The sequence below is a fragment of the Osmia bicornis genome, chromosome 15, assembly GCF_907164935.1.
Source record: "Osmia bicornis bicornis chromosome 15, iOsmBic2.1, whole genome shotgun sequence".
Lineage (NCBI taxonomy): Eukaryota > Metazoa > Arthropoda > Insecta > Hymenoptera > Megachilidae > Osmia > Osmia bicornis.
Window position 1 is genome coordinate 1,854,741 of NC_060230.1, and position 15,691 is coordinate 1,870,431.

A 15,691-nucleotide genomic window follows, 5' to 3' on the forward strand; every position below is an offset into this window, starting at 1 on the left:
AACATATGAGTAACGGCGATTCAAAATGTTCCCGGAACTATGCTTGTATTAAGCGATTCGTTCTTCTCGATAACGAATGTCATAGTTCAATTGCGATGATTAAAATTTACATAATTATTGAAAAACCATTTTTATAATAGGTAACGGAAATACCGCATTCCATTTCATAATGTTTTATCTGTCAGATGCATTAAATACTTTTCGTTGTATAATTGCAACGGGTTTCGAACGTCTGCTATTATACATAGAAGATAGAGGCATCATTGATAATGTTCTCATCGAAAGAAGAAGAGGGAAGGAGAGAAATAATGAAATGCCTGTGTACGAAGGTGGACATCATCGATACCATTAGCGACCACCTAAAAATTAACCGAAGGCTGCGGGGAGAACTTGTCGTTTGCATCATTCCCGATGCCAGCTAATTCTCTGACAGTCGCTCATCTACTTTCGAGCAGATCGACGCAACGCGTCGTCTCTATCGGTTCGCGTTCGCGCTTAAAACGTGACGTGATATCATCTGTTTACATTTTACACAGTTTTCGCTAGATTTTCAAAACTACTCCACCTACCGGTATTGAAAATTAATTTTAAACTGTTGGAAATCTATACGCGTACTTCTACGAACGATAAAATTACTCCTTTCTTCTTTTTTGCGTGGTAATGAATCGATTACACGAGCAGTTTAATTGTACTAGACGCCCTTGATCGAATAATTACTGCCCCAGGATTCTCCTCCACGATTCGAGCCAAGTACTCGAGGAATAAAATTGAAATGAAATCAAACGTCACGAGAGATACGGGAACGACAGGTGTAAAACATTCGAACTCTTAATCTTCTTAAATAAAAATTAACGCGTATATATACGACGGTAGCAGAGAGATAATAAGTTTCGTTCTATTAATCTGTGTACAAGATCGAAAGAAAATGGGCAAGTGTTGCTCGTGTTTCTCGTGTTTCTCAAGATTCAGAGCGATCTTCAGGCCCGAAACTGTGACCGATACTCCATTGAAGCCCCTCTGCACCAAACCGGAGTGCCTTCCACGACCACCTGCAGCGCCTAACGATGGTAAGTTTTACACGCGATACCTCACCTCGATAAAAAGTTTTAATATCGCAAATGGATAGATGGTTTTTCGAGGACGTATTTCGCAAGGAAAGTATTAAAGCGTGCGGGAGCAAACATTCCTTACGTCCGCGTGCGTAACACCAGTCGCGTTCCTTTCGGCTCGTAAATCATCGTAAATCCAGTTGCCTTTTATTTCCCGCTGGCATAAGTTAATTTCTTCTATCGCCCTTTCGCGTCCACTGATGGCCGGTACTATGTGACCCGTACTCGAAAGGGGTTAATTGCCCGTACAGTCGGATAAATGATATCAGGGGGCGAATAGCGATGTGGCACGTGTCGAGATAGAATGGCAGCGAATCGGTGCGTGGGCGGCGAACGATGTCATTATTGAAATTATATCATCGAAATGGAAGCTCGTTGGGGATTTGCCGTTTCTGCAATCGTTATTCTTTCCTGCTCTCTAAATAAATTCCTCGAAAACCAGACCACCAGGTTCAGTGATTCAGTCGGTCGAATTGGTGTTCGCGTAACGTTTCTAGTTAAAGCTTCGCTGATACATCGGCGCACTTAACGCCGGTGTAAGCAAAACGCTATGCTTTATCGCGTTTCTATTTTAACACCGCTAAGAACTGATCGTGAACATGATTTTCAAAGTTTCCAGCGTTTTGGCACGAATCGTTGTTCTTCCGGTTGCATACTGTTGCCTATTTTAAGAGACCCACGTGCCGGCACTACCGGACCGGCTGCCCTTCCTCCGATACATTAACGCTCTCGAAACGTGTTTTCGATTTGTTCGAAGCTACACGGAGAGCCTTGCCACCGCGTCCTTCTTGCCGATGATGTCACTGTGTTTCTGTGTAAATATATCACTTTCATTAATTTCCGTTCGGATCATTTGTTTCTTGGGAACAATCGTACTTAGACGCTTTGAGGTAGCGTCTTCAATAATTTTCAAGATCGTACCAAGGCGAAGTCGTTTCGAAAATTTACGAGAAATTTCGCGATAGTTTAAGCAACGATATCCGTGGGGAATTAGCAAGCAAACAAAAATCCTCGTTCGTTCGCTCGAAGACTCGGTCGCTAGTGTTTTCACGAAGGAAAATAAACTTCCCGCCAGATGGTGAATCTCACTTTTCTCCTCTTTCGCGAGAAATCCTTTGGAATCGGTTTCTACTCGACTTTTTTTGCCAAACTTTTCGACTTAACGATTGTTTGAAAAACCTGAGCAACGAGACAAAGAATTCGAGTGGACGCGATGCCAAGTCGTGAGATGCATTTAGTGGCCTCGAGGCGTGATCATTGCCATGGATGAGAGTAAGCTTACGCAAGTGACACTCTGCCACTGAAAAATGACATCACCGTTAATTACGCATACTGGTATCATTATCACCGCTTTTCGTGAACGCGATGAATTAAATAGAATTGAAAGCAGAGCAACTTTTATGATTCATCACTTTTATTCGTAATCGTCTGTCGACTTTCGTAATGGGACGTAGAAACAGTGCGTCCAAAGTTCTTTTTTATCCAGCTTGCTTTGGCGATAAGTGGTTGATTTCGACACGGAAAAAGTCTGACACGATTCGATAAAAATATCGTAAAAGACCGTTCCTTTCTTCGACACCAATGTAATATGCAGAAGCCAAACGGAAGTCGTCGGGACGCGACAGCGTCGAGGAAGATACAAAACTTGATTAACGCTCGAAGAGTACAGTCCATTACAGGATAAGCATCTCGAGGATGCAACAATGGCACGCTCGACATCAAGAATGCTAATTTAACGCGGCAATTAACGTAGGAAAAAGAAATAAGTGCAGCATAGAAGAGATAATTCTCTGTTTTACTGGTATGGGTATGGCGCTCTGCGAAAGTCGTAACGCAAGCCTTCGATTAATATTATGCGTAAGCATGCGTTCTTGTCGGAATCGATAAGATTCCGATATCTTCGTTATGTCGTTAACAAGTTATTTTCGCGTATTATCGTGATTTCAGCGGTCCGGTGTTTGTTTCGTCAACACCGCAAGGGAATAATATTTGCACAGTGCACACTGTGCATATCCTTCCCAAATGTGCGACCGACAGTTATATCGTATCGCTCTTCGATCTTCGAATCGCGGAGGTTCGTCAACGAAAGTTTGGAAATTACAATTATCAGTCGATGCACAGTAGGAAAAAGAAGGTAAATAACGATGACGTAAAAAGTTCGAGAGAATAAGGAAGAGCAGCTATGGGTTGGATAAGTTAGACAAGCAACACGGACGAAAGAAAATTTATCGCTTTGCCGTTTAATCTTCCACGCTCTTCACGCTGAGAAAGTTTTGATAATCGAAGATTCCCCGTCGCGGTATCCACCCTCTGCTTTTAATAATAATCCATTAACGCTATTCTACGTAATAGGTGGCCAGGTCAATTAGCAGTAAATATTGATTAACTGTATAATAACCGGTAACAAACGATTACGTAATAAATATCGTGTCGAACGATCGAGTTACACTTCTCTCGTTCGATTACTTCGACCAGTTTCGCGCGAAACCGATTCTATTTTAGCGAGCCGGTAAGCCACGAAGAGTTCCGAGATGTATTGTTTTCGGACAAAAATAACAATGCGAACCACTTGGCTATTTATATATATAGACGCATACAAAAGTACACACAAGCGTTCTAGATTGCAGATTATCCGGAACAATTGATGACGCCCGGTGTTACACTTCTGACGCGTAACGTAAGGGTTGAGATATTCGTTGTTTCTATCTTCGTCAGGCTAGCGTGGCAAGGCTGCGCTCTTGTTAGAAATGATAATTAGAAACAAGCGAACACCTGTATGTCACAAAAGACTGGCCCAGACATTGGACACGTATCTATTCCACGATTGATTATACTCGTCGACACAATGTTTACGAGTATCAGTAAAGACGCGTTCCGTTTGTTCCGTGCATATATTTTCACTTCTTTCCTCGTTGAAGGTGAATGGTTAAAATGCGCGTTAAATCGATTTTAGAAATATACAGGCTGTCGGCAATGATCGGAATCGGGTGACGGTCAATGCGAACGAGTCCTCGTTTCTGATACCCTTTGTTAGACGATGCGATTCTAAATGCAAGTTTCCTTGGTCAAGGTTCGCGTCGTAGATGGACGCAATCTTGTCAGTTGCCTTCAATTAAGTCATGAGAAAAATCCGAACAAATTGATCGACGCTAATTGCACCGATCGATACCTACTCGATGATATATAGAACGATTACATGGAAATCGAGCAATTATCTTATACCAAAGTCGGCAAACTTGTCAACGTTTCACAGTTTGATCTATCGCCATTTCCCTCGGCCTTGTCCCGACCGACTTTCCAAGTACTGCCGAGTACCGATCGAATTGGTACTCGGCAACTTCCGGCGAACACTCTCCGCGGATGTCGTCAGGTACCGGTGTTTCGCGGAATTCAGAAAATTAACGATTCAACGATTGTGCGTAAATTACGAGAAGTAATTGACAGAATGAAAAGTAGGTGACTCCTACTGGGTAGTTGGAGTCATCGATGACACCATGTATGGCCGCGCTCGTCGATGCAGAAAGATCCTTGATGTTTCTCCTAGAATGCAGCAACCCACCCGACGCGGCGCGTCGAGTCGCGTCGCGTCGGGTCCACTTGAGTTATCCTTCCTTCTGATACTGATCAACGAGGAGCGTCACTGATCGTTCAGTGATTTCACGGAACTCCTAGCAATCGCGTAAGACTTCGGCGGGAACGACGCCGATGGATTCAGTCTTCCGTTCGTTTTCAAGGGACGAGCTCCGCTTTCCCAATCCTCGAAGGATGTTTTATAGATTTTACGATCGTTACCGGTCCTTCGACGACCGTCGACTCAGGCCTTTTCCCTACAGCTTTTATTGTGAGTGCTATTCGTTTCCTTCTTCGTCTTCGAAATTTCCCATCCTTTAGAGACACTTTTTTCATTTGGCTGGTAATTTGCCACGCGTACGAAATTGAATATCTAAACGAATCCGTTGCGTTTCCATTAGGGGAAGACTTTGGTGTTCCGGTCTTGACCATCATAGACGTGGACCCGTGCATAGCGGAGAACGGGAGCTTGCACAGGACGTCGAGATACGATTTGATGAGCCGACAGGACGACAAGTCGAGGCTGGTCGTTCGACGGGGACAAGAGTTTTATCTCCACTTGACTTTATCCAGGGACTACGATCCGAACATTGACGGTATGTCGATAGTTTTTACGGTGGATGGAGTGGAGCAGCCGCAATACGGTCATGGAACTCTGGTCGCCACCGCTGTTCTCTATCCTGGAGAGGTGTCCGAGGGTTCCTGGCAAGCCACCATCGATGCGGTTCAAACGAATTTCCTTCGATTAAAGGCAAGCCTCCGTATATTCGTTATTAACAGGAGCCGTTAATTGTGTATGTAATTTTCTTCATAGATCGTTCCGTCCGCTAACGCCATAATAGGTAAATGGAAAATGGACATTGACACGAAGAACAGGAATTTGGACGGCGCTATTAGTTACACGATGAAACAGCCGTTTTATCTGATCTTTAATCCATGGTGCCCAGGTATAAAGCTGTGTACGCATTTCTTACCGCGATCTGTTACCTAGTCAATAGGTCGTGGTAACAAATGTAGACTATGTCTTGATTAATTGACGCAATGTCAATTAGGTCAATTTCGTTTCAGAGGACATAGTGTACATGGAGGACGAAGATCAACGGCAGGAGTACGTGATGGCGGAGGATGGTTTGATATGGCGGGGAAGTTATAATCGCCTGAGACCAACGGTTTGGAAGTACTCGCAGTTCGAGAGAGATATATTGGACTGTGCTCTGCATCTGATGATTCAAGTGGGGAAAGTTCGAATCTCCGGCAGAAGCGATGCTGTCGTTATATCTCGCATCCTGTCCGCGGCGGTAAGTACTCGATAGAAATATAATCGAACGTGTATCTCGTTAATTTGCGAGAAATTCTCTTGTTCCAGGTAAATTCACCGGACGACAACGGAGCCGTGATGGGCAACTGGTCCGACGATTTCGGAGGTGGTACACCGCCGACCAAGTGGTTGGGCTCGCAAAAGATTCTGCAGCAGTATTACAAAAGCAAGAAACCGGTGAAATATGGACAGTGCTGGGTATTTTCGGGGGTGCTGGCTACCGTTTGCCGTACTCTGGGTATTCCTTGCCGCGTCGTGACCAACTATTCGAGCGCCCACGATACTCAGAGCAGCTTGACGGTTGATTATTTCGTCGATGCAGAGGGAAAAATAATGGAGGAGTTGAACAGCGATTCGATATGGTAAGTAGAGACTATCAGACGGTGAAACAGACCATTAATTTAATTGAAGTCGTATGGAAGAAACGGATAAATACATGTTTTTCTGTATCCGCTTCTTAATCTTCTAAATTATGTCATTCGTACCATTACGCGTACCATAGAATGACGACATTTAAAATGTAAGCGAAACAATAGAAGACGATGAATTGTTACAAGTACCTACACATTGCGAGCCACGTCGCTGTTGAAAAAGCGAATTTGCATATCTTAGAAACGATTAGCCTACGAGACGAACTTGTTTGTTCGAAGATTCGAAGATCGTTATCGATCGTTACAGGAATTTCCACGTGTGGAACGAGGTTTGGATGAAGAGATTGGACTTGGCATTGGATAATCCTGGTTGGCAAGCGATCGATGCAACGCCCCAGGAACTGAGCGAGGACGCGTATCGTTGCGGGCCAGCTTCCGTGATTTCGGTGAAGAATGGCGAGGTTCTTCGACCTTACGACAACGCTTTCCTCTTTGCCGAGGTGAACGCGGACAAGGTGTTTTGGCGGTACAACGGACCGACTCAACCTTTGAAGTTGATTCGAAAGGACGTGGACGGGTAAGTTGTTTCTTGAAAATTTAACTAAGCTACCCATTTACAACACTTTGTCCCTCGATTTTTAGAATCGGTCAATACATCAGCACGAAAGCAGTCGGCAGGTGGGCTCGAGAAGACATAACCCACACTTACAAGTACCCGGAAAGTAAGTTTTGATTTTACCGTGAACTAGAATAATTTAATCAGATAATTTTTGATTGAAATTTCGCAGAATCGCCGGAAGAACGGGCTGCGATGTTGAAGGCGCTGCGTCAAAGCCAGTCGTTGTTCAGTCGCTATTACCTGAACGAAGATTTCAACGACATCATGTTCAACTTCGAGCTTCGCGACGACATCGTAATAGGACAACCCTTCAGGTTCCTGTCTCTTCTTCTCTGAATTTACCTTGAAACGACTATAACGAATAGTGCTTTCTTTTTACAGCGTGGTGCTGCTGATTAAAAACAGAAGCAGCTACAACGAGTATAGAGTCTCCGTGATTCTGAGAGTAGAAACCGTCCTGTACACGGGCAGGGTTGGCGATCCGGTGAAAAGATTGAGCATGGATCGACTGGTGAAGCCCGGAGTTCTGGAGGAAGTGCGTATGGACGTTTCCTGGGAAGAATACGGGCCACGATTGTTGAATCAGTGCGCTTTTAATATCGCCTGCTTGGCCACCGTTAAAGACACTAACTTTGAGTACTTTGCTCAAGACGATTTTCGCGTAAGGAAGCCTGATATCAAGATCATGGTAGGTATATCGCGTGCTCATTGATTCGAGATCGAACATAAAGGGTGTTTCACGTTTTTGCTTGCAGTTGAAGGACGAGCCGGTAGTTGGGGAAACTTTGAACGCGACTGCAAGGTTTAAGAATCCATTACCAATTCCACTGAAAAAATGCAGATTTTTAATCGAAGGACCAGGGTTGGACGAGCAGCTGAAGATAAAGCTGTCCGAAACGGTGGAAGTCGAGGCTGACGCGGAATGTTCCTTTTCCATGGTGCCGAAATTCGAGGGACGCGCCACTATTGCCGTGAAATTTTACTCGAAAGAGCTTGAGGACGTTGACGGTTTCATCAATTTCATGGTGAAACCGGCGAAAGCTGTTGCAAACGGTGAATAAAAGAAAAGAAAAGGACAAGCAAAGGTCTCGTATCGGTGTGAACATGTGTTCGTAGGTCTTCCATGAAATTTTCTCTATTTTTTAATACTTGTTCTTGCTATTTTGTATACAATAAAAGATAGATAGCCAAGATGAATCGTGTTATAAAGTTTTAGACAAAGTTTCGTATCGTTTATCGCGATGGAAGAGGCCACTTCCGGTGGCATCGATCCCGAACGCGTTTAAAGCGAGCGTGATGTCAGAAACGGGGAGAAACGGTAGGATACCGGTTCGAAACAGGCTTCCACTTTGGTCGGATAAAAAATTCAATCGACGGAGAGGTTGCGGAGCGGCGTGGATAGCCGGCCGGGACTACCGGCCATACGGACGGCAGCCGATATTAATGAGCGGCAATCGAGACGGTCGTTGTGTCGTGTGCGTGATTATTCGGAATAAGAGAAAGACGATTAAGCGGCCGTATTCGAAGGGAGCGGAGGTGAATAAAAAAGGATGAAGAAGAAAGGAGGAGAGGAAATTGAACGCGAAGCAGAAACGATCAGGAGGATGATGAGTGTACGAGCGTACGCGCGACAGTGACGCGGGGCCATGTATCACCATCTTGGAAATTAACGTTGAAATATCGTGGAAGATGAGCAAAACCTGATATAGCGACGGGACTTTGCCCGTGAAAACCCGTGGAATGAAACGAACCGTACGAAAAATTGATTCGAATTCGATATCGTTCGCGAGATCGATCGAGTAATTTCGTTCGGCGAAAGCGTCGATCGATGAAGATTAAATAGAGGGAACGATGAAAGATTGATCCATTCTGTTTAGGAACGCGCTCGATTTACTACGACGCTTCGATCGAAAAAGAAAGCTACGAGAAAAGTAGAAATTGTTCAGAGTAATACTTGTATAATGAGCTGTTGGTCCCGATTCGTGGAATGGAAAGAGAGGTGGAGGCAACGGTAAGCTGGTAGCAAGTGAAGACGAATACGAGGATCGAAGAAGGGAGAAAGAAAAATGATAAACGAAAAGGTCAGAGTCGAATGGGAGGAAGAAGGATATGGAAGATAGTTGTGAGATATGTCTAAATACATAACCGTGACACGTGATGGACGTGTTGGGGCCCCTGTCTACAGGGGTCTCGAAGGAGCCTACGGGGCCCGTACCGATCTCCATTTCGATCCACGGGATTCTGGACTCGGCACCCTGCTACGCGCTATGCATCAACACCCAAGATCCATCCCATTATACCTCATCAAAATAACAAACACGCCTTCCATGCTAAACCAACATTCTTTTGTTCCCATCGAATATCCCAGGATCCATCAGAATCGCCGCGAACAGTACGTCAGTGACGTATATGTTTTCATGTAGCCAACGGCCCATAGGGGGTCTTCGCAGGCCTACAAGAATCCCACAAGATATCATGAAATATTGTTCGATGGCAGGAGGTCGAGGGTGTGACCGAGCTTTTTCCAAACATTTTTACCAGATTTCTCTTCCACCTTTCACCTTCCGTCTCGTTCCTTCTTCTCTGTTAATTCTTTTTTATTTATCGAGCTAATTAACTTGTATCGCTTCGTTGGATACCATTTTGCCCTTTGTTTTGCCTTCGTATATTAGCAAGCCAGTCGTGTTTTTCATCCCCCTCGAAGCGAATAGATTGCTTCGAACGAAGTATCCTAGATGGCACCACGGTTATCTACTCGGGAGATACCCGAAGGGATCTTCTGCTTTGAAATTTAGAGCTCTAGAAACTGGGAACTCGTTCAGTTAACAGAAACATGAAAAAAAGAGGGTATCGTTCTGCAAAGATGACGAATGAAATCGATAAATTAGTACTTGTGTGGGTCGCATCAATCGTAAATAAGGGTGATTCTGATAGCGCGTTAGAAAATTTATTACGAAAGGAAAAACTGCAGGGCGAGAGGAAGGTATTTCCTGAAAAAGCTAAAAAAAAAGACGGAGAAATACGCGAGTGGAAGCGGTGGTCGACATTTCGAATCGAGTCTCGGTCGACTCGTGACATCCCTTGACAGCTTACCGTTTGCTTTCCTCTGTTTGCTCGACGATTCCCCGCTCGGTTACTCGCTTTTGTCCAAACAACGGCCGTACGACCGTGTAACGACGAGAAGAAAGCTCGTTCATCGAATCGATGCGAACGTCGTCGAGCTTGACACAATGTTCCCGCAGTTAGAATACAGGAAAAGTCAGCTGACAATCTTTTGTCATCCCGTATCTTCTTTGAAACGCGTCAAACTTTCCATTCGCGGAGATGGACGAGCGGTTATCTTATTCATCAGGAAAGCGAGAAAATATTTTCAGCAAATGCTTGTTAAATAAATAAGCGTTCTTGGAAGCTGCGTCGACGATTCCTCGTCGAACAGGACCGAGCCCTAGACGTACCGTACCGTGTCGTATCGAATTCGAATCTAATTTGCATCGCACGAGCGAACCACCAGGTTGTGTTTAGCCAGCCATAAGCCGGAACAGTTGCGTTCGGCTGGCAGCGTATTTGCGGGAGGATTTGGTGGACGGGCGGTAGGAAAGGAGCTAGTTGATCGTGCCACTCCGCCTTCGTTCGCATCGTCGTGGAAGGGTGGTGTGTGTATCGAGGGATCGTAGGAGGGATCCCGAAGAGGAGAGGAAAATTCGGAGTAGAGGGAGGAGGCGGGCAGGAAGAAAAGGGTGCGAGGATATGGCGCGTCTACCTTATTACGCATGCACCCCGACCAACAAAGAGCAGGATCGTTCGTTGACTAACCGACCGATTTGACTGACACGCTCTTCGGCCGCTGGTCCAACGCAAATTCCCCCGTAAAGCCGCTGCATCTAATCGTCGAAAGACTAGAGAGAACGATTTGGCCGAAACGACGGAAACGCTTAGAATGAGTAAACGAGGAGCGGAACGAGGCTCGTTAGCGGTTTCGTCGGTCCTTTTGCGAGTCACGCGCTGAAAGGAAAGCGAGGGGATCGAACCGGTTCGAGAAACTGCGCGAGTTCAAAGGGTATATTTATCCGAAGCAAAAAGACGAGAGGACAAAGGCTCGGGGCCCGATTAGGGTTGAGGGAACGGCGTTTAACGTGCCGCGCGACCGCTTGTCTCCGAAACAGAATCGCGTGTCAACGTTTAGCGAAAAGAAGGACGTTTAGGAGGATGGCTAAAAGCGTGCTCGAAAAGGCTGGAAGCGTGGTGCCGCGGGAATTCGCAGCCATTGTGTCTGCCATCTTTGATCAGCGACTATTACGTTGCCGGTTATGCTCGTGATGTGAAATTGACGGGTTTGCAGGGAACATTTGGCCATCGTGGACGAGGAACGAGGAGGCGAACGTGCGTCGAAGTTCTGCGGTCTGGCTCGTTCCGACACGATACCGATGGAATACCGGTAGCCAAAGACCGATCGAACCGCAACCCCTGTTGGATTCGTCGAAAAGACCGATCTAATCGTCTCGCGTGCCTCTTTGCGATCGCTTGTCATCCAAATTGACTCGATTTCGCAATAACGTTGCAGGTATCATCGACAGTTAGCCGCATAATTTGTGCGAAACGGAGGAACGTCCACTTAGCGGGCAATCTTCTTTTCTAAAACCTCTGTTGCGAGAGATAAAAAGTTTTTTGAGAGAGGAAAAAAACGTGGTGCAGTTCGCGGGTTAGACAACGGGTACGTGTTTGGTCCCGAGGGAGAGATCGCGGGCTTGTATACCCGGTTGACATCCTCGATCCAGTGACGTATCTAATTGGGAGCAATTTAACGGCGAGGGCGGATCAGTAGGATAAGCTGTAAGCCGACGAAGCCGCTGCACGAGATCACCCTAGGCTTATAACTGTCGGGAGATCTTCTTCGGACCTCTCTCTTTTCTACCTATCCACCCTTGTGCAGCAGTGTGCTTCTGTTTGCAACCAGTGTATTCCGGCCCGTGATACGACAAGCTAACCCTCTTCTTCTCTTTCCCCTCGAACAGATCACCTCTCTTATACCCTCCCTCCCCCAGCTGCTACCCTAGCCTCTATCTACCAGAGAATCCGGCGTAAATAATGCCGATTATCCCCCCGGCAATTGTTTTATCGACCGAGCTGTCCCGCTCGAAGAGCAATCTCGAAAGAGGGTGACTCCGTTCCGCGCCTCACCTCCGACCTTTCCCCGAATCCCCCTCCCACCAACCCCTCATTCCGTTGACCTTACACAGATTTACGAGTCGCTTCGCGACGGGGTGAAGACTCGCAAAGTAAATTTTACCCGTCTTATTGCTCTTTCGCGAGGAAGACCAATTCGCAAGGAAGAATTGCAAACAGGTCTTGTCGTTAAAAGAGACAAGAAGAGGGTGCTCCCTTCGATGACGTTTACCCTCCGCGAACGAAATCGCCTTTTCGTCTCGTAAATGGAATCGATAAAAAAATGTGAAAACGTATCGTGTCGTAACTCATCTCCCTCGTTCGATACGTACCCTCTATAGATCGCGAGGATAACGATCGCGTTTATAATTTTCGGAGGGTTCTCTTTAATAGTTCCAGTTCGATCGGTCTTGCCGAGCTTCCTTTCCGGGCTTAATGGAACTCGCAGCAGTTTGCTTTTTGCCCCTACCTCCCTCTCCCTGCTAATTATGAAATTACCCAGAAACTACTACGGCTACTCTCCTCTCCGTTTCTCTTCTTCCTCTGCGCTCCTTTTCCAGCAATATTTGAGCGCGAATTATGCCGATACTCTCTTCATCCTCCTCATTATCCCTTCTCTAACATTTCCACCCTCGTACGCGCTCTCGAGCCCTCCTTTCTACCTTCCGTTGCCATACACTTTGCCTCACCGCCATCATCGATTCGCTCACCCTTTACCTTTTCTTCCCGAGCAAAGAACCGCTTCTTATTCGATTAACCAACCTAAGTACAAACGTTCCAACCTCTACCAGCCTCTCCCTTATTAACAGCCCGAGACTCGATTAATATTCACGGAAGATCGCGATACAATATTCCGTTCGAGTCTCTCGAGCATCTTCCACTTTTGACCCTATTTTCCTCGTACGCTGTCTAAAGAAAACGATCGTTCCTCTGTCAAGTAAAAGCGTCATTTTTAATGGCTAAATAAGTCGCCCCAATTAAAAAAGTAATTTCGATTAGGGTCCCCGAGCGACCGTTCGGTATCGGGTAAGTACAAGCCGTGAGGCGTTCGCCCTCGGTCGAGAGGGGTAGGAAACCGAGAAAAAGTGGGGTAGAAGAAGAAAAAACCGGGGGTGGAAACCGACGAGCAATTTCTGCCACTTTTCGCGCTAGAATTTTTTTTTTACGACGGTCCGTTATCACAGGAGGTAGCCAGGTAGCAAAGTATCCTTTGCCATCCGCGCTTTTCTCTCGATTAGTCCCGGGGTGCTTCTCTCACTTTGCCCTCCTGGCGGTGAAAAAAATTTCGAGCATTGCACCTATTCGCCGTGGTCGGTGTCTACCCTTCCTGTCCACCCCCTGCTAGTGGTAAACGCTCGTCGTTTCTGAAACACGTTTGGCACCAAGGAGGTTCATCGACGAAAAAATCCGCAGAATTTTCCTCGATTCCCTCGGGGTGATCGGGTTCTGAGCGAATCGCTCGAAAAATATATTTATTTATGCGCGTATTAGTATTTATGTTGGGTGCGTGGCTATACACAGGTCGTGGCACCCCGCGGCTCTTAGGCGCGGATGCTTCAACCGGTATTTGTTATTCTAATGTCGCATTATATATTTGTTTGGGGGCGTGGGCGAGTAACCCAAAGTGTGAAACACGTTGTAACGCGTAGCCGGTCCTCCTGGAATTCCATCCTGTCGGTTCCGGCCTGACAGCCCTCTATACCGCCCCCTCGAAATACCCAGTGAAAAGCTTTTCGTCGATACCAACCAGAGAAATCTCCAACGACTCCTCAATGAACACAAAAGATTTCGTCGACGTTCCGAGGTCCTACGAAGGACTCGGCTTCTCGCGCCTCTGGACATCGCGGACAATTTATTCGTTTTATAATCCGTCGCTGATCTGCTCGTCGGAAAGAAACGCGAGACCCATCGGTTCTCGTTAAACGACCCTTCCGTAAAGGCACGAAATACCGTGAAAATGGGCCAGTATCTTCGGCCAAGAGATTTTTATCTTCCACGATCTCGCACGACCACCTCCCCGGAATTTACAGCTACGATATTTCCTGGTCGTGTTCGGTGTTCCTTCCTCTGAACAAACTTACTACCGGTAGCGGCGATAAAATGCTGACTTCATTATGTCCGTCCGTGCGTCCGGCCTGTAATTAATAGTCGCCTCCGCGTCGAATTCTTTTTTTCTTCATTCGGAATTTGGACGAGTTTGTCTCGTAATTCTTGACGCGATCGTTTCGCCGAGACGAATCGAATCGAACTCCCAAATTTTCCTCTACACTCGTGTAGATAATTAATAAACGAGTAAATTAACACCGATGGACACGGAACTGGTTTCACGAGTTCCCGTATGGGCCCGGGGGTATATCTACTTTGGAGAAGTGGAAAGATGTTACTTGAGACGACACAGCGGCAAGATACGATTCTTTCATTTTATGCGAGCCTAATCGGTAGATCCGACCGCTTCGACCAATAATACGCTACGTCCCGAGAAGTGCCCCCTCCACTGCCGACCAATTAGATCCGCATTCCCTCCGTGCGACTTCTTCAGAGGTGCGCTCTTTACGCTTATTGGGGCAACGCTGAAAAATGGCCAACACTTGATAGATAATTTATTATTCGAAAGGCTTCGAAAGTAAAAATCTGATAGCATTAACTCGCAACACAATTGAACACGATATACGTGCCTGTCGACGGGCGAACGAACAATAAACGAACGGATAATAAAGAGTTTAACGCGTCCTTAAATTATAGCGTCCGCTTAACGATATCGGCCACTGTCGAGGCCGAGGTGATTTATCGATTCGATTGTGGCACGATTCACGAAACGTTAGGAAGGAAGAGCGATAAACAAACACGCTTCAAGCCGGATGCGATCGCGCCTTACTTCCAGCTCGATCTTCGCTCTGCCTTGCAATCCCGCCCACTTTCGATGCGCATACATTTTCACGCTTTCCTCCGGCACGGAACCGGGCGTCGACGCGCTCGCGTGCTGATTGCTTTCTCGCGATCGTTATCGCTGCCAATCTTCGCGTTTCTCCGCTTTTAGCGTTTATCGCGTTCTTACTTTATTGCTTCAGACGTCGGCGAAAGAAATCGCGAGGTATGACGTGGCATTTGATAATTGCCAGCGATTTGTCACCGGATAATACCTGCCCACGAACCGGTAACGAAACGTTCGCCGAGTGCCTTTTAAGAGTTGTGGGGGGTATAAGCGTCGATCGAGCAATCCTACGGGTCCGTGGCTCGTTCGAGTTGACACGCTTCAAGAATTGGCATCGCTTTAAGCTACCAACAAGAACACACCCACGAGAGCGAGCATGTTTCTTCCCGACATGGGTTATTCATGGAGTATACGCTTCTCTGGACTGCCTCTTACACGTGTTCTAACGTCACGCATGCACACGCATCTTCTTGCCCCCCCCCCTTTTTCTCCTTCTTTCTCTTTCTTCGGATCGAATCTCTTTTTTTTTTCATCCTCCTCGTCTCGCTACTTTCGAACCCACGCATTGTAATCCAGGCTGACGCGAGGAGCCGCGTAGGGAAAAGAAAA

General features: G+C 46.4%; 1 protein-coding gene across 2 annotated transcripts; it reads left to right on the forward strand.

Moving 5' to 3' along the window:
* Nucleotides 1–421: 421 nt before the first annotated feature.
* LOC114878744 (annulin) lies at nucleotides 422–8,184 on the forward strand. Of its 2 annotated transcripts, none has more exons than XM_029192885.2 (10): nucleotides 422–1,067; nucleotides 5,081–5,430; nucleotides 5,494–5,626; nucleotides 5,748–5,977; nucleotides 6,046–6,359; nucleotides 6,676–6,945; nucleotides 7,011–7,090; nucleotides 7,157–7,301; nucleotides 7,369–7,675; nucleotides 7,743–8,184. In XM_029192885.2, exons 1-10 carry the CDS (start codon nucleotides 926–928, stop codon nucleotides 8,046–8,048), a joined length of 2,277 nt encoding a protein of 758 aa, XP_029048718.1. In that variant the 5' UTR covers nucleotides 422–925; the 3' UTR covers nucleotides 8,049–8,184. The 2 variants fall into 2 exon arrangements, with proteins under 2 accessions (XP_029048718.1, XP_029048719.1); XM_029192886.2 differs by lacking the exon at nucleotides 422–1,067 and adding an exon at nucleotides 4,666–4,950.
* Nucleotides 8,185–15,691: the final 7,507 nt, after the last annotated feature.